The sequence below is a fragment of the Sphaeramia orbicularis genome, chromosome 19 (assembly GCF_902148855.1).
Source record: "Sphaeramia orbicularis chromosome 19, fSphaOr1.1, whole genome shotgun sequence".
In the NCBI taxonomy this organism is placed as follows: domain Eukaryota; kingdom Metazoa; phylum Chordata; class Actinopteri; order Kurtiformes; family Apogonidae; genus Sphaeramia; species Sphaeramia orbicularis.
The window spans coordinates 13599972-13627010 of record NC_043975.1 but is presented as its reverse complement, the minus strand read 5'-3'; the positions used below and the strand labels follow the sequence as shown (position 1 = coordinate 13627010).

General features: G+C 38.1%; 1 protein-coding gene across 3 annotated transcripts in view; it reads right to left on the bottom strand.

Moving 5' to 3' along the window:
- Positions 1-26703, bottom strand: part of LOC115410372 (disks large homolog 5-like) — a 75380-nt gene extending 48677 nt beyond the window's left edge. Inside the window, exons 1-5 of one of the 3 annotated variants that reach the window (XM_030121993.1) lie at positions 25986-26703; positions 13959-14027; positions 10001-10169; positions 8678-8821; positions 6924-7107 (exon numbers count right to left, since the gene is read on the bottom strand). In XM_030121993.1, the coding sequence (XP_029977853.1) occupies positions 6924-7107; positions 8678-8821; positions 10001-10169; positions 13959-14027; positions 25986-26283 (864 nt within the window). In that variant the 5' untranslated portion in view covers positions 26284-26703. The remainder of the gene's footprint in view (positions 1-6923; positions 7108-8677; positions 8822-10000; positions 10170-13958; positions 14028-25985) is intronic. The other 2 variants (XM_030121995.1, XM_030121996.1) reach the window with 2 other exon arrangements.
- Positions 26704-27039: the final 336 nt, after the last annotated feature.

Sequence of the window (27039 nt, the reverse complement as noted above, 5' to 3'; positions counted from 1 at the left end):
TAAATATTGTGTTATGCTATAAACATCTAAAATTAGATTTCATAATAGCAAAACATTTAGAAATTAAAGTAGAAGACAAAGTTTTATCCCAAAAAAATGGAAGCCACTTGGCGTTCTTCAGAAACACTTGCACCGAGACAAAGATTAAGATAAAAATGTACCTGGAGTCTACCTGAGAACACCCATTAACTTTCTTTTTTGACATAAAGTTTTATTTTTCCAAATGTATCACCTCTCTGTAAGTAGCTCTGACTTTGCATCGAACCTGGCAGAGTTAATATTAAAAATAAATAAATCCAGATCACACACGTTTTGGAAATGCACAAATATTCAGTCCTTCTGGGGGAAGGTTCACTCAGCTCTCTGTGATATGTTGGGATATGCAATCCCAAATTCTTGTCTTGTTCTTTACCTCAGACATTGGAAAGAAAGATTGCATAAAAAAGACCCTTGTCGAGATCTTCCTGGTGGCTGGGAAGAAGGCCCTGACAAAGAACTGGCTTAAGACTGGTGCTTCATCTTACAAACAATGGCTTTCAACCATAGATGATATACTTGTCATGGAACATCTTTCATATAAACTGAAGTTGAAAGAAAATCTCTTCATAAAAAACTGGGGAAAATGGCTGACCTTCAGGAAAAAATGTGTCTATTAAGGGACGTAAACATTCTGACACAAACACAGACTGTTCTTTTCATTCCTTTGTTTTCTGTTCTTTTGTTTCCTTTCTTGCTCCTCAACCTGAGGAGATTGTATTGTACTGATAAAAATGAGAAATAAAAAAAAAAAAAAAAAAAAAAAAAAAAATCACAGTTGGAATTGCAAGCACTTAAACTAAAATTCAAGCACTTTTCAGACCTTGAAAACACATTGAAATTCAAGCATTTTCGAGGATTTCAAGCACCTGTAAAAACCCTGTTTTCTAAATGCATATGCACTGCATGAGGAGCTGGAAAGGAACAACTCTAGTAATCACATAAAGATGCTCTTATAGGGTTTTCTTTGCGTTTTCTGTGTCCAAATTATCTGCTCTTACATACTGCTTACATTAACAGTGTCTTGGCTCAGAGCAGTAATTAATGTAGGCTTTTGGCCTCCTGATGCATGCTGAGATAGCAGGGCAGAGGAGGAAGACTTCAGGGCCAGTATGCGACAAAAGAAATGATGATCAGCAGCTTCAGAAATAAACGGGACACCTTTCCAATGTCAGATTAAAGCTACATTCAGACTGACAGCCCTAGTGTCCCATTCAGATACAATTTGGTTTCTTTTTAATTTTTTTTTTTTTAATTTATTTATTTTTTTTTACAGTGGCCAAAGCCTGATTCTAGTGAGTTGGTCAGAGTCCAAAAGTAATTGATAATACTACACAAATAAACACAAAGGATGCTGAAGTCAGTGATTATGGTTTCATTTCTTAGTAGATGTGCAGTGCACGCAACTGAATTCCTGAGCAGATGTCAATAAGTACGAGGGGAAACAGCCACATTTATTAATTATGGCTTTTTCAGAAGCAAGGGCTGTCACTTGGGTTTGGAGCTGCATATGGATGTGGAGTTGGAGCTGGTAGTTGCGTGATTGTGACATTAATGGTTTCACTGATGGGCTTTTCAAACAGCTTTCACTGAAACTCTCAGGTTGTCAAGAGTCGTCTTCGTAGTTTGCACTCAGATTGATTCCTGTCAGTGCAGCATTGATGATATGATGATTTAAAACAGGGGTCTCAAACTCATGGCCCGGGGGCTAATTCAGGTCCGCGGGATGATATTTTGTGGCCCCTACTTGACATCAAAGTTTAGGGTTAGTGTGGCCCGCACATAGTTCTCAAACGCACCTTTTTGCTGAGTCTCGCCATACTTTTATTTTATTTATTTTTATCATTTACGGGCTACCATAGATAGTCTTGTGACAGCTTCTGCCAGCATTTGTTATCAAGCTAGCCAACTGTGAAGTACCTGGGGAAGTATGAACATTAGTCACTTGGTTGAAACATATTCTGGAGTGGACAGAACATATATGCCATCACCCAGTTCCAATAACATTTCTCTCAAAACATGTGAAAAGATAGGTTGATAACGAGCATAGGCAATTTCAGGAAAAGTGGGAGACAGAATATTTTTTTGTCGAGCACAGGGGCACCCCTACGTGTCTCATATGCACAGAGAAAGTTGTGGTGTATAAGGAATACAACGTCTGACGTCTTTACTCAAGTAGACATGCTGAGGAGTATACAAAATACCAGGGAGATGAGGCAAAGAACCCCGGGTCGCCAGTCTTAAAAAATGTCTATTGAAGCAGCAAGATTTATTCAAGAAAGCAAGGAAAGAGAATGAAGTAGCAGTTGAAACTAGACAATTTCCACACGCGGAAATCGTGAGAGGGGCTCGGGGGTCGGGGGGGCATGTCGGTTCGACGTTACCAAAGACTTCATGGTCGGAGGGGAATTGTGTGTTCTGAACCCCCATTCACTTTATATGGACAATCTGTGTGTCAAAGTTTGGCAGCTCACAGACGTCACCGTTAGTAGTAGTAATAGAAGAAGTAGTAGTATTTTTAGTTGTAGTAGTATTTTTAGTAGTTGTATCAGTAGTAGTTGCCACAGCGACGGCGCTGCACTGCCACACACACAGAATGAAACTGACACAGAGCAGCAGGAACAGGCTGAGACTGGAGCAGAACAGGTCCTGAGAAACTGTAAATTAAAGGAAAACCGTAAAAGATAGGAGAAAACTGAAATGACCGTGAGCGTCAAAAGGACCTGGGGAACATACAGATGTAGGTTTTTTTCTCGTACTGTGAAAAATGACTGAGTTAGGGCAGTTTAAAAACAGTCAACTGACCAAGAAAAGAAGGAATCTTCTACAATGGAGAGTCAATGGGAGAAAGAAGGGATGAGCCTCCAAACTAGTGCCTGTCATTTCACTTTAAAAAGAGCTAGGTCTTTAAACATGGGTTCATATGAAGCCCAGGAACCATGGCTACGTTTTTGGAAAATATCATTCGCCTGCGATGTATGGTTTTGCCGGGAAGGCGATTTATTTACAGAATTTTCAGTTGAATTTTCACTGCTCTTCCACTCTAGCGTGATGACATCACACACTCTAACTCAGGAAATTTGGACAATTTTCACTCAACCCAGGGGTTTTTGAAGACTCACCTATTGAAAACCATAAACCCCATCCTCATAACAAGTACAGTCGTGCGGAGAGGACAAAAATGCCTGCGTTTCAAAGTTTCAATGAAGTCTGTCGGTCAAAGTATGGCGAAGTAATAGTGTCTGGAAAAAAGTGGTCTTTTCTGGCTGATTTTTTCCTCTCTCCATTAGTTGTAGTCATGTGTGACCTGATTGGCTGATGCTGATCACCTGACACCTGAGCTTCAACTGTCTGTGTTCTATACTCTGTGTGTGTGTGTGTGTGTGTGTGTGTGTGTGTGTGTGTGTATGAGAGAGAATCAGTTTGAATCAGTTTATTCTATCAGTAAAAGGAGGAGAAGTAGAAGGAGAAGTAGTAATAGAAGTAGTATTTTTAGTAGTAGTGGTAGTAGTAGTTGTAGTAGTAGTAGTGGTATTTTTAGTAATACTAGTAGTAGTATTTTTAGTAGTAGTAGTAGTAGAAGTAGTTTTCATAGTAGTAGTAGTATTTGTAGTAGTAGTAGTATTTTTATTAGTAGTAGTAGTAATAGTAGTCGTATTTTTAGTAATAGTAGTAGTACTTTCAGTAGTAGTGGTTGTATTTTTAGTAGTAGTAGTAGTTATCATAGTAGTAAAAGTAATAGTAGTAGTATCAGTACTGTCTCACACACCCAGCGTTGCTATGGACTCTCCAGGGTTGCTATGGGAGGAGAAACATGTCAGACTGATTGGGTTTATTGGACACACCTGGGACACAGAGCAGAGGGGCTGTTGCCGCAGCAACGGCGCTGCACTGACACACACAGAGTGAGAGAGACACACAGAGCAGCAGGAATAGACTGAGTGAGGCACTCAGAACAGGTCCCGGAAAACTGCTAATTATGGGAAAACCGTACAAGATAGGTGAAAACCGAAATGACCGTGAGCGTCAGAAGGACCTGGGGAACACACAGATGTAGGTTTTTTTCACGTACTATGAGAAATGACTGAGTTAGAGCAGTTTAAAAACAGTCAACTGACCAAGACAAGAAGGAATCCGCTACAATGGAGAGTTAATGGAGGAAAGAAGGGATGAGCCTCCAAACTAGTGCCTGTCATTTCACTTTAAAAAGAGCTAGGTCTTCAAACATGGGTTCATATGAAGCCCAGGAACCATGGCTACGTTTTTGGAAAATATCATTTGCCTGCGATGTATCGTTTGGCCGGGAGGGCGATTTATTCAGAGAATTTTCAGTTGAATTTTCTCTGCTCTCACACTCTAGTGTGATGACATCACCCACTCTAACTCAGGAAATTTTGAGAATTTTCACTCAACCCAGGGGTTTTTGAAGACTCACCTATTGAAAACCGTAAACCCCATCCTCATACAAAGTACATTCGTGCGGAGAGGACAAAAATGCCTGCGTTTTAAAGTTTAAATGAAGTCTGTAGGTGAAAGTATGGTGAAGTAGTAGTGTCTGGAAAAAAGTGGACTTTTCTGGCTGATTTTTTCGTCTCCCCATTCATTTCTATGGGACTTTTTTCGCATGTTTTTCGCGAATAACTCTGCGAAAAATTCATGAATTTCTACCTTGAGTCATTGCACACTATTCCCGATGAAACCGCACGTTTTAATGTATAATTTGCAGGGGTCTTTCCAGCGGTTCGGGCCGCATTAACGGACAAAATTTTGTCCGGAAGATGAAGATGAAGAAAAATAAACGAGCGGAAGAACAATAGGTGCTCGTGGCTTCGCCACGAGCACCTCTCTCCCATTGCTTTGCAATGGGGGAGAGGTGCTCGTGTCGATGCCCGAGCCCCTAACTAGCTACGTGGTGAGTGAGATGAATGCTAGGGCCGGAAAGCCATTCAAAGAAGGTGAGTTCATCAAAAAGTGCATGTTACTAGCTGCGAGTAAAGTAAAGAAACCATTTTTTGTGGAATACTTAAGCTTGACCCAGAATCTACCTCCAGTGGCACCCAGATAAGATGAGTTTGAGACCCCTGATTTAAAGTGATAATAAATGCCATGTTGATTCCTATTTCACTGTCCAGACTGAGGTCACATGCAAAAAAATCTTATCTGAGGTAGAACCCAAAAAAAGTTTGTCCATAGCTTTGGAGAGGTGGGGCTACGTCCAATGGTTTCTTCAGCTTTCGAGTGCAAAACAAGGAAGCTTTCTTTTATAGATTCACATGACATTAAAGTGCAGACAGTATGGCACTAGTATCTCACAGTTTTACACTAAAGGTTATCTTCAGACTGGCATCGCTGATGTAATTTGACTCCCAATTTGACTGAACAGTAGTTTCCCTAATCTGGACATGCAAGACATTCACTGTGGTTATGCAATATAATGGTACTTTACCGATCTGACCTTCTGACTGCAGTTATGGTCTATGTAAGGCAATAACAAGGGTCATTTTTCTAATTTGCTACAATGTTTTGACTGATGGAGACATAGGGGGACTGAAACAGCCTATTTTTTTTTTAACAATGTCATATTCCTGGAAGTAATGGCCACTTACAGAGCAATAAATCCCATCTGAGTCCTGTGTGTAAGTATGCTTCTGTCTATCGAATGTATGCAGGGTTCGTACACACTTTTCAAGGTCAAATTCAAGCACTTTAAACGGTCATTTTCACCATATTGCTGGGGTGAAATACGTATCTATAGGAATACATATACTCATGATTATGTTTTTCACTTTTTAATCACAGTGATGTACATTGTATTATGCAATAAACATCTAAAATTATGTTTCATAATAGCAAAAACTTTCAAAATTAAAGGCTTAACACAAAGTTTTATCCAAAAAAGGGGAAGCCACTTGGCGTTTTTCAGACACACTTGCACCAAGACAAAGACTAAGATAAAATTGCACCTGGGGTTGACCTGAGAACAACTGGGAATTTCCTTTTTTGAAACAAAGTTTTATTTTTCAAACTGTATCACCCCTCTGTAAGTAGCTTTGGCTTGAGTTAATATTTAAAAAAAAAAAAAAAAAAAAAAAAAAAAAAAAAAAAAAAAAAAAATCACATCCCAGAGTTACAATTAAGCCCTTTCAAGCACTTAAAGGGGTCATATTTTACTAAACCCACTTATTAGTCTTTGGTACATTTATTTGTGTATTTGGACCTTAATAGTTCATAAAGTTTGAATTTGAACCCTCCAGGTGCTGTAAAGCTATCTTTATATTCATTTGGGCAAAAACTGAGTGGATTTTGACAACCAGTTTTAATTCCTGCTTAATTTGTAATGTCAATAACTAGTTATGTCACGACATTTGAACATATAAGGTCGAGACTTCTGATGAACATTTCTCCGAGTACGACATAATTATTTGTCAGCAGCAGCGGTTGTAGTAAAAACTGGAAATATATCCAACCTTTGAGCCGATTACCGAAAATGTTCAGTTGTTGGTTGTATTAACGAACACAAGTGGTTGAACGGGACAGAGCAGCACAGTCAACAACCTGGAGGGGGCAGGGTGTGAAGTGGCTCATTTGCATTTAAAGGGCAGCGCTCAAAATTACCTTTCTGGTGTCATTACTCAGAAATATTGCTGAAGATGGACCTGTGAAGTTTAATTATTGAAGAATTCCGACCCGAGCATAGCATTTACAGTTTATGTAGACCAGAGGGGAATGTTTTAAAATGCATAATTCTATTTAAAAAAAAAAAGGAAGTGTCCCTCCTTTTAATTGAAATTCAGGCACTTTTTAGACCTTGAAAACACAACGCTGAAATTCAAGCCTTTTCAAGCATTTCAAGCACCTGTATGAACCCTGTGTATGAGGGGGTTTACCTGCTGGTGCAGCATCCTCATATCTGCCACCTCTCTCTGGTCGTCCTCATGTAGCCTCCTGAGCTCCTCACAGGCCTGCTTCAAGTGGTTGTGCTCTCTGACCAGCTGGATGTTGTCCTGCCTCACAGCCTCCAGCTCATCTTTAAGCTGGGCGTGCTCGCTCACCAGGCGGCTGTGTAGCGTGCTGAGGACATACACACAACAAATGCAGTCATACCGAGAGCGCTGCCAGACGTGATTAAAATCAGCATTACAGAAGTCGTAACGAGCGAAAAGTTTACTTCGTTGCAGTATTCTGAGAACCAATAGATGCTCAATAAACATTTACTTATTCATGACTTATTTACTTAAAGTTTCTTTTTTTATTATTTAACTGTGGATGCAATGATAATGAAATTCTAGGCTAGTGTCAATGTTTATTTTGAGCATTTTATTTTGGGTGTTTTTTACTCCCCTTGCTGTGACTGAAAAATATATGAATCTGAATTCTGAAAAAATAACTGAACCATTTAAAAGTCTCTTTGAATAAGCAACACTTTTCAATTTATAAGTCCCAAAAAGGGAGAGAGGAGCCGTATTCTTACACATTTCAAGCTCGAAGATGACATATTTATAGCACCGACGGCTCATAAATCTATCAAAACATATAGATAAATCCGTTCAGTGAGACTACATATTTTCTCGAATAAACCAGGCATAGTGTGACAAAGCTCGGTGCGATGTTGAGTCAAGTTTGACCTGCAATCTTAATCCCATATCCATCCCGTTTTATTACAATAGGCAACAAAACTGTTGACAATAACATTTCTGCTGATTAATCTATTCTTCAATCAGCTTATTGTTTCAGCTCTATGAAACGATAAACTGCCTCAGTGAAAAAGTGATTAACCGGGAACTAGACTGACACGAAAAACTAAGAGGACCAATAAAATCCTCTCCGATTACCGATAGCTAATGCCAGCCTTAGTTTAATTGACATATTGATCTAAATACAGTCCATGGGCATGGGATGAATGTGATATAAATGACTTCCTGTTGACAAAGGATGGGGTTTAAAGTGCAGAGGCAGACAGGACAGTAGTAAATAAGACTTTCACTGATGTGCAAACAGGGCCCAGAAGGAGAGGCTTAAACACGGCAATAATCCTTCATCTGTCTGTTTGTGGTGGGGCCAGATGTTGGTTCCCTACACTTTGGAAACAGTATGGCATCATTAAATCACACAAATGGACCAGCCTCCCCTTCACAGCTTATTTCACCGGACAACAAATGCTCTGTTCATAGCATTATCCTCATGGCACAGATGCCGTGCCATGCACCCAGAGTTCAAATGATGATTACAGCCTGTGCTCTGGCATGAACTCTCTGAGGAGGGCATTACTTATACATTACTTATAGAACATGTAATTCAGCCTCGGGACCCGACCTCCGATCTGAAAAGACATCTCCGCATTTACTGAGCGAGAAGACAACCCAAATGGTCTATTTAAAACAATCACAAAGATGAAATTAAATTGATCAAGGGCTCCAGGGATTTTTTTCATGGCTTAACTCATCAGCTTTTGGACTGCTGTAAAGGCTTCATCCCCATTGCTGTGGCAAAACTAAAATCTGTTCTATGCAATCTGCTGTGAATATGTCAGGAGGAACTGAATAGCAGCTAAAACCCTGCAGGCTGAGTGCGAACGCATATAGCACAAATGCGGCGTCTGTTAAAAAATTTACAAAGGCCCTTTAGATGGCTTTCCACTTACTGGTAGAAGTCTGCTTTCTTCACAGCCTCCTCGCACCTCTTCAGGGTGGTGCTGTGCTGGTTCTGCAGGGACTGCAGGTCTGCCATCGCCTTCATGCACTGCAGCTTCAGACGCTCATAGTCATGACCTGCTTTTGAGTTTGGTCTATGTCACAGACAGAGGGAGAGCAGAGACAACACGGTTATGCATCAGGTCTGCAGATGCCAATAAGGTGCAATTGAGACACTACTCATACTAGGGCTGAGTGAGATGTACTGAACTGCTTGAGTTTTTCTTTCAGAATGATGTGTAAAATGTGATTGATGTTAATGCTTTCTCTGGGGACCTTCCTTGCATTACATAAACTCTACATGTTTGTGTTTTCATTTGCTCGTTTATTTCCAGTCATCAGCGACCAATGGTGATTTATTTGATCAATTTTAGAGCAAGTACCCCTTATTTCAACAGATAATTCATATGCTTTTTTGATACCGTTGTAATAGCATCCTATCTGACTGTCACAGGTAACAACACAAGTGAAGAGAAGCATCATTAACCCATAAAGACCCATACAGCTACTGGCAACCAAAATCATCTACTGATATAAAATGTTTTATAACTTCTGCTCCACTAAACCTATTAAAACATGTAAATAATTGGTGTAAAATGCAGTTTGTCATCATTTCATGGTCATCAGATATGACCCATTTGGACATTCAGAGGCTCCGTAGTGAACATGGAAACATTGTCATCTTCTACAACACTGATTCACCAGGAAAACCAATGAATTGGATCAATGACAGTGGATGGAGACACTGGGTTTATGTTCAGTTAATGATAGATTCTACTGAAAAAGTTGCTTTTTCTCAACTGTAATCTTGATGTTTAATGAACATCTACATGGTCAGTAAATTAAATATAGGAAAATACATGATTTTCACTGAAAAAACACAAAATAGAGAAGATAGTATTATAATAAGTGGTGATAAATCACTTAAAAGGTTAAATATGGAGAAAAATTCATTTGGGAACCACCATAAAAGTAGCACTGGGTCTTTATGGGTTAAAGCATATGAAGCACTTCTACTGAGCCTTATAACACTAACTGTCATGTTTTTAGTTAGAAAAATTCAAGAAGCTTCAATACTTTCATGCTTCTTGATACCAAATTTCAGTACCTAAGAAGCAAATCTCTAACGGCTTTGATGCATTTTCAATCAGCTGTATATTGAGAGTCTGGTTGAGAGCAGCTCTAACTGTAAAGTGTCATGAGATTTGATTGAATATGGTATATGAATACAGAAAATGGGTTGAGGTCGATGTCTCGATGTTGGAGATCAGTACCTGCAGTCGTCGAAGGTGCTTCCGGGTGAGGACAGAGCCAGACGCTTGCGGAGTTCGTCCCTCTCTCGGGTCACGTGTCTTAGCTGGAACAGGACGGTCTCCATCTTCTCGTTCACCATGTGGCTGTCCATGTGGGCCGGCGGTGGGGAGGAGGCTTGACCAGGAGTACCTGTGGGAGTCAGCATGTCACTGGTGGCATGGGCTGATTTTAAAGCGCAAACGTTGGGGACGAGAGGAGTATTTATGTAAAGGGCTGGTATGTGCTGATATGTGCTGCTCGTGTGGTGCTCAACAACTTGGGATCAACGCTCCCTACCTTGTCAGATCTTTCATCAAACCAATACAGAATCGGACATGGGTAACACTTGGGTGGGAGAGTATGCGTTTTATGTTATGTACTATTATTTGTATGGGTATGTACTTTATGCAAAGTATGTTATAAATGCACTTATGTACCTTTTAATCTCTCTTTTTACCATCTTAATTTTGTAAATTTTGTCTTTTTTTGTCTACCACATGGACTGGACATGGAAATTAGCTAAAGAAATACAATCTGATACAGAGCATCACTACTTTAAGTATAATGTTTTCTGTACATACCCATTAACAAATGAATAAATTAAATGAAATATAGGCTACTGGATCTGACCAGGGGCAAATTAAAGCAAAAACATGCACAAACATAAACTGTATTAGTGATGTGTGGTTCAGCACATATATAGGTCCAATTGTGGTATAATTATTTAAGATAATAGTGATTATTTTACATTGTCTACTATCACCTATATAAAACAGCGTGAAACCAACATAAACATCATATTTTATCATTTTTTCCCAACACATAACATTCTATAAATTACAGTAAAATCTCACTTTTATATGAATGCTGCCACATGAAAAATTATGTCTGTTAAATAAAATAAAGGCAAATGAGTCTAACATTTCTTCATTTAGACACTTTTTCTGTCTCTAAAAAACAGAGCTCTACAAAATATCAAATCTTTTTTAATAGGGTTGAAACCAAAGTGCAAGGAACTCAACACCAAAGTGCATCCAGCGTCAGCATCTTAAGGTGTAATACTGCTGATGGCCACTAGGTGCTGGTCAGGCTCCCATCAACCAGCATTGAACTCCCTATTAAAACAGTATTAAGTGGCAAATGATGTTCTAGAGGAGACAATCTGGTCTCATTCATTTTAGATGGACCTTCTCATTAATTGTTGAGATGGTCCTTTTGTAAAATAGTGCCCCATTAAAAAGTTTTTAAGGTAAACAGAAGGCAGGTGATTGACAGGTGATATTGACAACTCGTTCACCTGCCAAATCAGCCTTTCCAAACTTCTGTTCATTGATTCAAACCTATTTTTCCTGACAGGCAGCTCAACTGTAGCTGTGGTTAATAAGTTATGCTGACAAGCCCGTCAAATGATTTTGCTATACAAATAATTGATGAAGATGTTCCCTGTCAGTAATCTAGAGTTCAACATTAGCTCACACACCCAATGCACTGCTCCAGGTCTGTCCTTTTGTCCATATATGGTCATGACATGTTATGGTGGATTTGTCCAAGTCTATACACTGACTGTATCAGCAACCAACCATTATTATCATTGTTGATTAATCTGTGGATCATTTTCTGTATGCATGAATAATTAGAGTCCTTGTTGCACTTCACTTTATTTAAATTCCTGGGTTCTGGCTTATTTTAACACAGTCTTAACTTATCATTTATTTATCTATTGTCTCTTGTGTTATATCATTATATCATAATGTTTTGTCATGCTTTTTACAGGTTTTATATTGGCATTTTTAGTGATATCTGATGACTTTTATTTATTTTAGTTGGGTTTTTTTTTATCCATTTATTTCTAGTCTGTTTTAACCATGATCAGTGAGAGCTGGTAGTACCTGTCCATGTTTTTTGTCTGTGCTGTTTTTAATCTGTCCCCTGTATGTGTTCTGTGGTTTGCTCCAAACTACAGAACAAATCTACCTATGGGTACTAATAAAGTCACCTTGAACCTTGAGTCTAACATGGCATCATCTATCCTCGAATATCTCAAAGACAGTCATTTTACCATCTACAGCCTTTTCACATTAAACTAGTACTACCTGAAAACTTCTAGCAATTAGTAATAATCCTGGTCGCCTATACCACATTCATAAAGTAAGTATTCAGCCCCAGTTACAAGAGGCTAGTAGAAGACATAACATCTGTTTCATGCAGCATACACACACATAGGACGAGCAAAGTCTGTTTATCAACTTGAATTTACTGATATTATTCCACAGTTTTGAAGGCAAGGTTCACCACCAAAATGCTCTTTACTGTTGCTGCATGCATGTCATCTATCTCTTCATCTTCTTAGATGGACTTATGTTTACTGTCAGTGATGTGACACCAGCCTCCTAAACTTGTACCGAAAACACTTAAAATTCTCATTTATCATCACCAGCACAGTGTCAAATGTTTTCAAGGAGGAAATATGCAAAAACATACAAATAAGTTACAAATCCCACCACTAGAATAGAATAAGTAATAGGTCCCATTATCGTAGGACTGCTGTGTTTGCTGAAATAGGGTAAAGAATTAGTGATGGAATTTTTACTTTACAAATTGCACACAGCGGATTCAGATTTAATATGACAGATGAGCTCCTTAAGTTAGTATGAATAACCAGAGGTTGTCAGGTGGGACTAGTAGTGTAAATAGAGCTTTCGACCACAAAATACCTACCAAATTTCAACACATATGTGATTATGTGGTAATTCTGTGGGTATGTGAAAGTTTAAGTGTGTGCACAAATGATTGTTTACTTGCACTCTCTTTTTTATGATTGTTTTTTTACTGTAGCTAAATTATAGACCTGTTGTGAAGCATACCAAGTCTGCCTTGTGCATGAAATGCGCTTTATAAATAAAGTTGAATTGAATTTTATTATTATTTATTTAATGTTTACTTCTCAGGGACAATACATACAGCATTGCCACCAAAAGGAAAATGTGATGCACATGAGGTGTCTAGCTTCAGCTAATTTGCAGTCTCTGTCCCTGGTCAGGCTTCTGGATACAATAAAATAATACACTTTATACAATAAAAATACAATGTGTCCAAGGAATAAATGCCATAAATCAATAAATCCAGTGACTCATATCAGACAACTGAACACAATGTAAAGATTAAAACACTAATAAATTAGACTAAATGGTGTGTAGCACCATGCAATTTGTCATTTTCAGCATTTTTGTTTCCTCTTTGCAGAATTATGGAGGCTGTGCTTGCAATTACACACATCACATTCACTCTGCTTGTCATTATTCTTGTAGTTATGAGGGTTTGTTATATAACATTCATGCAGCCACATTTAAGTTCATCTGACCAGTGTGAATTAGATCAAGTGGTTAATCTTATTGTCTTGTTTGACTTTTGTATGGTCACGTTTCCCGATTTAAGCACTCAAACCAAAACAAAATTAAATAAAGATCCTCTCCCCGTGTTATTGTTTAAGCATCGTCTATTTTTCTTGAACTCTGGATTAGTTTCAAACTCTCACTTGATGTATTTACCTTATTATACTCATTAACCTCGATATGTGAGCCTGTTTTTATTGTTTAGTCCCAACAGAAATCCCCCGCTGACACAAACCAACGTTTTCCTTTCAGAGGCACAGACTGGTCAAATCCTCTCGGCCTCAGAGAATGAGTAAATGAAACAGGTCTGTGTGCGAGTGTGTGTGTTTGGTAGTCGAGCATTTCTAAATCCTTCTCACATCTGTGTAATCACTTGCATGTGCTCAGAGTCTAAACAGGGAGGGACCGAATGACTGACTTTTACTTTAATACAGCGCGGTGTTACCTCCTCAGAACAGGGTCATTGTTCCGTTTCCCCAGGAGGGTAATGTATTTCTGACTTTACTGCATGTGACACCTGAAAGACCGCCGCGAGGTCCGCACTCACCTAAGCTGCTGAGAGAGCTGCTGCTTTCCGAGTCTGACGGCATGGTGGACAAGACGCTGTAAGTGGACCCTGCGAAGGCAAACAAAACATTAAAGTCAGCTCGGAGTGTACTCGAGCATGTCTGCATTATAGTCAGATGATCGTGCCCGGCATTGTATGGCACATCAAGGCTCTGCAGCTTGGGTTACATTCACTGAGAAAAGACCAGCTGGAGGGATAATAAGGTGGGACTTTCCCCAACTTAGGATGACAGGCCTGTGGGCTGACAGCACAGTGTGGCTAATTATCAGTTGGGCAGGGAGCTTGAATACAGACTAGCCAGGGCCCCAAAGAGGCTGCCTCTTTTATCTCCTCTGACAACATCACACAGTCCCCCCTGTGAAACCCCCTCTTTTATAGCCTACAGTGATTCATAATTAACTGTACAGAGAAAAAGCCTGAGCAAAGCATTAAAAAGGGCTCGCTCATACTGGCATAGAGGGGAAAAAAAAAAAAACAACAGGAATTTAGTCATTTTAGTGAAACCGCTACAATCAGCGGATACCTCTCCTGTGTTGCTTTGATACACACTTCAACCTTAGTGAGCTTCGACATGAAAATTCACACTGCGATTACATGCCCCCCGACTGTTTTTACTCACTTTGCGACACAGATTCTTGGCTGTTTATGGTCAGTTCTGTGTGGTCCGCACAAAAACACTCATAGTCAACAGTTTGTAAGGATGATGTAGAGATGAATGGTCGAAAGGAAAGCCCCCGTGTCTAGTCAGGAGGAGGAATAGGCTATTACACATAAACAAAGGCTTTTATTCTTTGATACATGTCACAAGTGAGAGGCTGTGCCCACACTGAGGCTGAGGTTATTTCACTTTTCCATATTTTGATGCAATGTAATAAACAACTATGAAAACCTTGACCTGGAATTGATGGATTCAGCTGCATTGGTATCTTCAAATGTAAGGTGCTTTGTGTTGATTATGTTTATATGCACAGAAATCCATGCCAACAGCTTAGTGGGAATATAATCTTTTGTAGAATAAGGATAAAAAAAGTGAATATTTTGTACATGTATACACAATCAAAACTCTGAATCACCCTGATTCTGAAAGGTGAGGATGTTTCAACAGATCATTTAGGACTGGATTCATCCGAGTGTGCCTCAAATGTTAACATAAGCTGCTTTTTCCTTTTTTGGATCATTATCATATGCATATTTTGCAGTTGTAAACATCAACTGTACATAAAACTGGTAGGCAGAGGAACCACAATATCGTTTTAAAGCCTGCAGTTAGTGATTTGGTCATTGCTATGTTGGCGTTGGACCCAAAAGTGACCGTATGTGGACAAAAGCAGCTGAACTGCGGGATTCCAAAGGATAAGTGATCTAATGCTAACCGCTAGCTTACTAACTTTGGTAAATACTAAACTTTATCAGCAGTGTGTAAGATGGTCAATGTAAAGTCTTCTTAGTGAAATCTAATAACCATAACTACCAACTACTGTCAGAAATGCATGCATTTTATAAAAAAAAAAAAAAAAAAAAACTCTGCAAGTCCAACTCAGCAGGAAATCAACCTAACAAGTGACCTGTCCATCAAAGCCTGACAACAGACATTGAAACTTCTACCTGACCTGAGATCATATTAATAGAGGAAAAATGTAAAGATAGACCACCAGATCACTCATTAGAGGCCCAAATACAAACAATGAGAGTAGTTTATTTCAATGTAAATTCATGGTAGAAAAGGTTTTTTTGGAGCTAATCCTAGAGGCCGTCAGTGGTATTACAACTTTAAGATACTTGTGCATTGGCATCATTTTGAAGCTGAGGTCCTTGTCCTTTGTAATGTTGAAAATATCACCCTAAATTTCAGTTTTTTGACCCAAACTTTTCAACTGATAAACAGTAAAATCAGTATTTTCTAGTGGTCAAACAGGAGTTCATTTTTACAGAGCTTGCTCTAACATGTGTCCATATAAACTATTAGAATGGGAGTTGGATTAGCCAATGTAATCTGTGTATCATTCTTTTTTTTCCATATTCAATTGAGAATCCACAATCGGAAAATGAAAAAAATTACTCCTTATTTCATTATTATTATTATTACAAATGAAAAAATGAGTCGTTTTTCATTCTTTCAATTGTAAGCACAAATCAAAAATTGGAAACAAGTAAATGGACCAAATGTCGGGTTTCATCTTCACATTTTTGATATCTCATTTGGTATGACCCTGACTTCTTTGTGTGTTGAGCTGGACAATCGTGGGTTTGCTAGTATTCTGCCTAATGCATTCTGCAGTCATGGACAATTTCGTGATATTCAGAGGCAGCAAATGCTTTACTCTCAAGGAGGACGACATGACAACTGAAAAAAATTGGCAGGATCTTCCAGGTATTGTTGTTTTGTCTAATACAGTGTGGCCATGCTAGCCAATCTAAGTAGAAGCCACTTTGCGTAAAACACAAAGAAGTCAGTAATTTCCGGGTCATACCAAATCGGATATCAAAAATGTCAAGATGAAACCCGACATTTGGTCCATTTGCTTATTTCCAATTTTTAATATGTGCTTGCAATCGAAAGAATGAAAAACAACTCGTTTTTTGATTTGTACATGAATAATGAAAAAACAAGTAATTTTTTCGTTTTCCGATTGTGGATTCTCAATTGAATATGAAAAGAACAAATGACACAAGGATTCAACGTGTCTACAAAAAGTAAGCATGCATAAGGCATACATATACACACACACCACATCCAGAAACTGTGAGATAAATGGACAAAAAACAGACAATTTCATCACAACTATCTTTTGTTAACATTCTGTAAACCAAAAACGCAAGCACATATTGACCCTGAAGCATAAATCTAAAAAGCCATAAGTACAACAAAACACTTGAATCTGAATGTATCCCAAGAAAAAGACCACTTTAATGATGCTTGAGATGTTTAACAGACTTGATCCGGTGTGCGTATTGACTGAGCTGTAACTTGGCAGAGGGGTGAGTAGCTTACAGTTCGGTTAAATCAGCAACTTCCACTCCTGACGTAAGGTCTATGGTCGTCGACTCGGCGCGGGAGCATGACAAACGATTGTATTTACCCTTGTCCTAGAACTTTAAATCAATCCTTGCCTGGAAAAGTTCCCACAAGCTAAAGGGGACTACGAGTTTGATTAAGACTGGAAGGAGCCCAGCGAACATGGCTCACCCCTCTTTTTCCCAGCAAAGGACTGAAAGAAATAAAAAGACTGATGTGCCTCAGGAACCGTGGCATCCCATGGATCAAGCTCTCTTTGTTCTCGCTCGAGCTTAAGTTTCCCATGACTCTGTTTGAGCAGAGAGTGTCTCAATGGGCAAGGTTCACTGTGTCACTGCTCACTCACTTTTCTGCTTCGTGGAAGTCATGTGACCTGGACCTCGCTACAGACTAAGCCTAACTTCTCAAGTATCTCATGGTGGTTGATTTTTTGGCTACGGACACAGCGGATTGGTGATTTTGGCAACGTTTACCACTGACGTACCTACTTTAAGTCTCTGTTGTAAGAAAGTTTAGTCAAAACAGGAGCAAAAGACATCTGAAATGGTCACAGCTGGTCCTCCGCTTCACTGATAATCAAAAGAAACAGTCTATGAATATTTAGGTCTTGCATTTAATTTCACATCTATGATCTCAGCTTAACATTTATGTATAGCCGGCGCATTCACAGCCATGGAAATTGTGATAAAACAAACCATGAATAAACAAGACTTAAAAAAAAAACTGAAATCCAAAACTTTCAGCACATATAAACTACAGAAAAGGTGACAGAGCATCTACAGTTAAATGTAAACTCATAAAACACTACAGACAACTTGGGGTGTGTATATATGATTTAGTATTAAAGTGATTGTAAACATCACAATGAAGAAATGGTTTAAAATAATTATATATTCGCATCATCCTTATAATTTCCAGGGTTCGGACACATTTTTCAAGGTCAAACTCAAGCACTTTTAAGGGTCATTTTCACATTTTTACATCATAGCACCTTATTGCTGCAGTAAAACATCTAAGATAAAGATTAAGAAGCTTTATTGTCATCATATTGGCACAAGGCATCACATGACAAAATTCATGGTGCTCTTCAGGTCAGTGCAAATCAAGCTCAACATAAAAGAAAACCTATGCTATATCTGAAATAAGGGTAGCAAAAAACAATAAAAAGCAGCAAAGACAAAATAAAAGTGGCTAGACAATAAAAAACACACACCTATCAACACTTAACATTGAGGCAGACATGTAAGTACAGCATAAATAAGAGCTTATTGGTGGTATATAGGTGAGCCAGGTAAAGAAATAGGAGGTATTGCACGTGAGGGAGGTAGCAGCAACCTACAGGAACTTTTTAATCACAATAATGTGCACTGTATTATGCTATAAACATCTAAAATTATGTTTTATAATAGCAAAAACTTTAGAAATTAAAGGAGAAGACAAAGTTTTATCCAAAAAAAAAGGGAAGCCACTTGGCGTTCTTCAGACACACTCGCCCCGAGACAAAGATTAAGATAAAAATGTACCTGGAGTCGACCTTAGCGCCCCCGGTAATTTTCTTTTTTGACATATAGTTTTATTTTTCCAAATGTATCACCTCTCTGTAAGTAGCTTTGGCTTGTCATCAAACCTGGCAGAGTTAATATTAAAAATCAATCAATCAATCGCATCAGAGTTATAATTGCAAGCACCACTTGAACTAAAATTCATGCACTTTCCAGACCTTGATAACACAACACTGAAATTCAAGCATTTTCAAGGATTTCAAGCACCTGTCCGAACCCCGAATTTCACTCTCCTTGATGTTTTCTTGTCACTAAGTAAACCATCTTAGTGATGTCACCACCATCAACTGCACTCACATCACATGAAAACATCGTCAACAGTAGGTGTAACTGAAAATTTCCAATAACTTCCAAAAGAGTTGCAAGAACTTTCATCACATTTACAAACCTGTTCATCAGAATGAGAGTAACTACATCTACATCTACATAATATTCTTTTCCTTTGCCAATACACTGACCTGTTTACATGGTGGAGAAAAATAAATATTCTGCTAATATTCCAGGTTAAATGCAACTGTGCAAACTCCAAAAATTATGTGGGTTTTTTTCAAAGTTTTCCAAGGATGGGAGACATTCCATTTAGTGAATTCAGCCTCCTGCTTTTGTTCCTTCACACACTTTTTGGAAAATGTCAACTTTTTGAAATTGAGGCTATTATCGGTCATAATGTTTACCAGTGGTCGGTTTCGACTTCTAAACAGAAATTCTTCGGATTCATCCATCTTTATCAGAGAGCATCTTTATCTTTGCATCAGTAGATGACAAACAGTACAATACACTAATTAGACTTTTTTTTTTTTTTTTTTTACAAATATGCTGTATACATGTCCAAGAATCCACATCAAAACATAATATTTGTATACCATGTCTTCATCAAAAAACGCTCCATCTGGTAAGAAGCCTACATCACTACATGAATCCTGACTTTACTGTTAGCACAAAATCTGTCAAATGTACAATGCTGTCATATTCTGAAAATAGGGGAGTAATAATATGCCTGTAAATTGACTTAATGAGAAAGTCTAATTCAAGCTCTGCTGACAGTTTAACTTGAGAGGAAGTCACACTTACAAGAGCATAAGGACCATGCCAGAAGTCATTTGCTAGAGTGTGTACTAAATATAGACAATACACGGTAAGAGATAGGCTGCCATTGTGGAAACAACTTACAAATTTTGACTCATTAGACAGATTTCTATTGTCATATCACCCAACACAAATGCAGAATATAATAAAATATTTACATCTGTACAGTTAACCAGCACAGCTTAGGGAATAGATGATAAAACAGTTATGATTATTACTGTAACATGACTATCACAATTTAACATTTTATTTTGTTCACTACATCAGCTAAAAACACACAAAATGTTTCAGTTATGTTGGTTTACATCATTTTACCCATGCATGTTTGTAACAGGTAATGCCATGACACTTATTATTATTACCTCCGCCAAGGAGGTTATGTTTTTGCCAGGGTTTGTTTGTTTGTTTGTCTGTCTGTTTGTTTGTTTGTCTGTCCGTTAGTGTGCAACATAACTCAAAAAGTTATGGACAGATTTGGATGAAATTTTCAGGGTTTGTTGGAAATGGGATGAGGAAGAAATGATTAAATTTTGGTGGTGATCGGGGGTGGGGGGGCCCATGGGGGGGGGGCACTGATCGTTAGTGTGCAACATAACTCAAAAAGTTATGGACAGATTTGGATGAAATTTTCAGGGTTTGTTGGAAATGGGATAAGGAAGAAATGATTACATTTTGGTGGTGATCGGGGGTGGGGGGGCCCACGGGGGGGCCACTGATCAGCCTTGGCGGAGGTCTGCGCTCTCCGAGTGCTTCTAGTTCTGAATGCTCTACCCCTTCATTTCTGAAAATAGCTAGAGAATAGCTCCTAACCATAAATAATAATTACAAAACCCCCAAAACTCTGCCTTTTTCATGAAAAGAATATATTCAAAAGCAAGAACTGAATCAATCTTTCCTTGCAAATGTAAAAGTACTATATGAAACCCAACTTGAAGGGGTTATATCTTGCTAAACCCACTTTTATTAGTCTTTAGTACATTTATTTGTGTATTTGGACCCTAATAGTTCAAAAAATTTGAATTTGCAAAGCCATCTTTATATTCATTCTGGAAAACAAATCAAGTGGATTTCTACAACCCGTTTCAATTCCTGCTTAATTTGTTACGTTTTATAACTAGTTACATTACAACATTTGCACACATAAAGGTCAAGACTTCTGACAAACATTTCTCTGAGTTTGTCAGCAGCAGCGGCTGTAGTAAAAACTGAAAATATGTCCAAACTTTGAGTCAGTTTCCTAAAATGTTCAGTTGTTGGTTGTATTAACAAACAAGTGGCTGAATGGGACAGTCAACAACCTGGAGGGGGTGGGGTATGAAGTGGCTCATTTGCATTTAAAGGGCCAGCACTAAAAATGACCTTTCTCCTGTCATTACTTAAAAATAAGGTTGAAGATGGGCCTGTGGAGTTGAATTAATGAAGAATTCAGACCCAAGCATAGCATTTACAGTTTATGTAAACCACAGGGAAATGTTTTAAAATCATAATTCCATTTAAAAAAAAAAAAAAAAGCAAAATATCACTTCTTTAAAAACACCAAATCAAACCTGTTGATTTTGCAAAAATAATCAAACTGTTTCTCTTACCCCTGTACTGTTCATGGCTGTAGTTCAAAGACAACCATTGTTTAGTGGTGACACAGCACAGAAAAGAGAACACATGAGCCTGATACACACCCTTATGATGCAGTTTACTGCCGTCACGTTATTGTTCTTTACGAGAAGGTGAGAACAATCTGTAAACAATAAGTGTCTGCTGTCAACCCTGCAGCTATGGTTATATAAAACTACAGAAAAGCTGTGTTTATTAATAAGCCTGAGGAAATCTACCATTCTCCCACCGCGGTGAGACTCTTGCAGCTCTGCGAATATTCCAGCTGACTGCATTCAGTATCTTAATGTTATGGTTGAGTTCTGTTGTGGTTTGGTAATGAAAATCTCATTCATTCACAATTTTCTAACACAACCTAGTCTCCCGTGCTCTGGGATTCTCAGTATTTTGAGTGTAAGTGGATCGGGCTGCTGACAGTGCATATTATTTCAAAACGTGGACTCTAACAAGCTTCTGTGTTCCTTGGGATTGGCTCTGCTTTTGGTTGTGCGCTGGAGAAACCTGTCTGCCCAGTAGCAAAAAAGCAGCTCAGCCCATTTGCGTCCTGTGCAACTACCAACGGGGAGCTGCTGCACACTGTGCCAGCTCTGAGCATGTTCACAAACTAAGGAAAAAAAAAAAAAAAAACTCTTGCAGCAGCAGAAAAAAAAAATCAGTACACTGTTTTAAAGTCCCTGCATGATTGTGAAATGCAGCGCAAAAATGAGAAAGCTTAGAAAGATGGAAGTCCCTGTGCAGCTTCAGGTCTCTTATAAATAATGAGGACAGAATAAATGCATAATTAACACCTCCCTATTCTGCTCACAGAGTATGACACGATAGCTGAAAGCGAATGAAGCAGCTAACAATGCTAATGTGTGCCACTGTGCATACATCGCTGCACCCAGATAATTACTTTTATATACATGGCTCATATTAATCATTTATTTAGTTCACTGCTAACAAGCTACCTTTTGCACCTGTGAACACATTCAACAGTGTACCCATACATCACTTCAGACCAGATGAGAGGTTAAAGAATTATTTCATTTCTATGGCATTGGTTCTGCATGTTAAAAAAAAGTCTGAAAAAGTGTTTTAAGTAGTACTTGTTGTCCACCCACATCTCAGTTATTGTTTTTTTAATATTACTTTGGGTGAAAGGCACGAGTAAGCATTGACGACTAAACTGACATAAACTATCAGGATTATTCAACTTCTAATAATTAAAATGCCCATCCCTGGTTTGGTATAACATGATTTTCAGATGCTTTATGGCTAAAAGTCTTCTTTTTTTTTTTTCACAATTTTTATTTATTTCTAATTTTCATCAGTATAATAAAATCAAATCTCTTCAGGTTGAAGAGCAAGAGAAAAAATAAAAGAACAGAAAACAAACAAATGAAAAGAACATCCTGTTTTAGTGTCAGAATGTGTTTACACACGTTTTTCCCTGAATGTCAGACATTTTCCCCAGTTTTTTTATAAAGAAAAGCTGAATGTCCTCTTTGAAGTGTTGTGGATGATACAGAATGTTAATGTAATGTTTTCCATGATTAAAACGTAGCTTTCTTTATGAAGTCTATAGAATCTATCAATATACAACAATAACAAAATGCAGTTCTCACAGGCTGCAATGTGTGAGATTTGTTGAAATATAATAATGTTCAATAAAATAAGCACCTTTCTAGGCAAAGACTTTGACAATGAATATATTACAACAAATGAATCAATTTCAACCACTAGAATGCCTTTATATAGAGCAAAACAGGAAGATTTCTCACAGTTATTCTCATGACTGCATTATTTTACCTGTTGTGCCTTAGACTGTAACCAATGTAATCCTTTTGAAAGTACTTCTTTTGGTGAGGATTACACATGCAGGCTAAAAAATATGTTGTAAATGTATTTCAGCCAGGCCCAAACAACAAAAAAGCATACTCTATGATTAGAATATTTTCACTTCTGTAAGAGGAACTGAAGGTGAAACATTGTTCTCTTTATAAGCAGACTCCTGCCAAAAACAGTAATTTTACATCCCAGAGCATGTGAGTTGCCTAAGGAGTAAATTTCATGAGCATGAAAAGACCTTTTATGTATTTTTAGTCATGATATTATGTAAACAGACAACCTGTGGTGAAAAGGTCTACTTTTATGTCGTAAAGCTGCTTTGACAGTAGAAAAATGCAAATAAACTGAAAAAAAAATTAGACAAAAGATTTGTACCATAATGTGAAACGGTATTAGATTTTTTGCTAAAATATGAGATTTCTATTCAAAATAGGTATCTTATAGTCACAATGTCACAAACCTGTATTCCTGTCTGCTTCTCCAAATAGGGAGTGTGTCAACCACTATGTACTACAGGTAATACAGTGACTATGACCAAGTACTTCATACAACACCACTTCATAATATCTGCACTTTTAACCTGTGGAGAGTTTCAGCAGGCTGTAAATACTTAACCCATAAAGACCTAAACAGCTATCAGCAACCAAAAGTATCTACTGATGTAAAATATTTCCCATCTGTTAATCCACTAATCCTATCAATACATGTAAATAATTGAGTTAAACTACAGATCCTCAGCTTCAAATCATCATCAAATATGACCCATTTGGATGTTCAGAGGCTCTGTAGTGAACCTGGAAACACAGTCATCTTCTACAACATTGATTCACCAGTAAAACCCATGGAGCCTGATCAATGACAGTGGATGAACACATTGGGTTTATGCTCTGTTGTTGATATCTTTGTTGAAAAAGTCAATTTTTTTCAGTTTTCTCTGTTTCTGTTATAATAACCCTCAATTTTAATCTGTGGTTTGTGATTTTTGTGATTTATTCTGAACATGCAATGAAATTTAACATATATGTGAAGAAGCAAAACATAAATAATACTGCAAAAATCAACCATCAAAACAATCAGACAGAAGAACAGTTTCATTTACATGTCCGAAAAGGGGTGGGAAGAAGTGCAATTTATTTAATCCCACCCCATCTCCATAAAATATTATTTCATGAACATCTACATGATTAGCAAATTGAATACAGGAAAATATCAGATTGTCACTAAATACAGAGGATAATATTATAGTAAATGATGACAAATGAATTTGGGAACTGCCATCAAAGTAGCAGTGGGTCTTTACGGGTTAAAATTGCTGCAAATCAAAAAGCCTTTTGAGGTTTTCTTGCATATTTTTGTACCAAAGTGATGAATATGAACGTGATCGGCACGCACAAAACCACTAACTCACTTGTGAATTCCAAGGATTTACTGCCTTTTTCCATTCTATCCTATTGAGCATTAATAGCTGTCATAATGAACTTCGAGGATGTGTTCTGAATAAATGGTTGCAGGCTCCCTTTTTGTACAAGTCTCTATATTCTGTCCCACTATATCCTCTTTAAATAAATGCCTGCAGTGTGTGCATTAACACTCATTTAATTCTTCACCCATCCGTTTGACTTTGACAGTGGGTTATTGATTTACACACACTCATGCTGTCACTACATTGACTGTTTGAGTCCTTGTAGATCCATTAAATGCTTTGACAAAGGGCTGGCAGGCGGGCTGTGCTTTTTAGTGGCATGGAAAAAGAAACAAGCACTGTAGTGTGTGAGTGTAAATAAGCATCAAGTCACATGATTGTGCAGCTCTCCCTCTTTATTCCTGCCCAAAGGAAAAGTCATCATGCCCTTCATCAAGTTGTCATATGGTCAATACTCCTAATGTTAGGCTAGATCATGCAGCTCTGGGCTGAATCGAAACCTGGTTGGATCAACCCTCCTGTATCCCGTCCACCAAGGGCCTTACTAAACACCAAGTGTGCCTTTTTGGCACACATCTGGAATAATGTCAAAAAAATTTTCATACAGTTTGTTTTTAATTCTTTTACACTTCTTTCTATTTCATCAACTTGAGCTGTAAATCAATATATCAAATACTCAATAATTGTCACATTTTTTAACCCTTTAAATACCATGTTTGTAATGTAAACAAACCATTTTTTTGGATGCAAAAAACACCAAAAATTATTCTTTTTTTTTCAATATACTACATAAAAAGTGGATCACATATTATTAGATTTTTTCATCCTGGCATATGTCAATGATTAACTCCAACACTGGTTGATTTGCATTATTATTTTTGGCGCTGGGTTAAATGTTAAAAAATACTAGCATCTGTCACCAAGTGTGCGTGAAATGCACACCTATAAATCAAACCATTAAATATTTAATATTGATTTATTTTTCTGCTCTAACTTGATTTTATTTCTTCAAATCCAGGTCAGCCCTAAACATACATATCAAATGGAACAAATAGTGCGTTTTAGGCACACTTGGGAGACAGATGCTAGTCTGGTAATTTTCTTTTGTTTACAATGTGCAAATTTTAGTTGGTGGCCACAATTTGAAAGATCATGCAAAAATGAACAACTTTTGAATTCTAACCTTATTTAAATTGTGAAAAATAATATGAAGTTTGCCCCTTTTCGGGCATGTAAATGGAATTATTGTGCTTTTCTTCTGACTAAGATTGTTATGATTCTTGATATTTGTATTATTATGTATGTTTTGCAAGTGCATATATGTTAAATTTCATTGCATGTTTGGAATAAATCACTAAATCACTAAGTTTTTAAGTGTGCCTAAAAGGCGCACCCGGATACCGGAGGGTTAAAATCAAAATAAAAACAGTGTGTGTATGTGTCACATGTAATCAGTGTATAAATTTGAGGTTTTTTACCAGTTGTGTGATCCACTGGTCCGGTTCCATTCAGCAGCACAGAATGCAGGTGAGGGTGCGTCTTCTCCAAAGCCGAGCAAAACTCCGCAAAATAGTCCCTGTCTTTCCTTATGAGTATTTTCAGGAGTAGATCTACTTTCTCCGAGTTGGAGGTGCAGTTGTGTCCCAGCTCGAAGCGTTCAGCCTGGCTCAGAGTCCCACAGTGAGCCAAAACATCCACAACTCGGTCTGCATCTGTTATCGACTCCACTAAGTTCTGGTAACATTTCTCCAACAACTCTTTATGCTTAGGTTCCATCTCCGTTTTGTTTTGTTTTTTCGCTTTAGCACAAATTCAAGCCGTTCCGTTAATCCCTGCCGAAAGTCAACTTCTCTTCGGGCTACTACGGACAGACCCCGAAACGGTCCTCAGCGGCCCAGTTCGGACGGTTTTCGACCCGAATCGAAGGATACACAAGAAGCAGCCATGTTTGTTGCTCAAGGCTGTTGACTGCACTGAGATGACAACACATTTTCAGCACGAGCTCTCCTCCTGAAAACACTCCTCCGCCGCTTTAACCTCCGTCCCCGCGCGCGTTACGAACACATTTTCGCCCTTAAATCCACTTCTTCCGACATGTCTGACAAGTGTAGAAACTCTTCAGAAGTCCTTTCTGCGGGACTACAAACTCCGCCATGTCTCACCGTTCGCAGCAGCTGTAGCTCTGGACCAATCATAGTTCCGTGCTGTGGACTTTTAAGGTAACGGTGGGCGGGGCTTGCTGTGTTAGTCTCACCTGGCTTCCCGCCGATGGAATAATTTACAAACAAGCATCAGAACTAATGAGAGGAAGATAACTGTGGCTTATGGAATAGAAAATAAAAATCATAATGATAATAATAATAATAATAATAATAATAATACATCCGTGCATAACTGGCTGAGTTCCAAACCATGACATGTGTTGTTGTTGTTGTTGTTGTTGTTGTTGTTGTTGTTCTTCTTCTTCTTCTTCTTCTTCTTCTTCTATTGTGTTAGTATCTTCTTTTATTTATTGCTTCTCCCTCTTTTTAT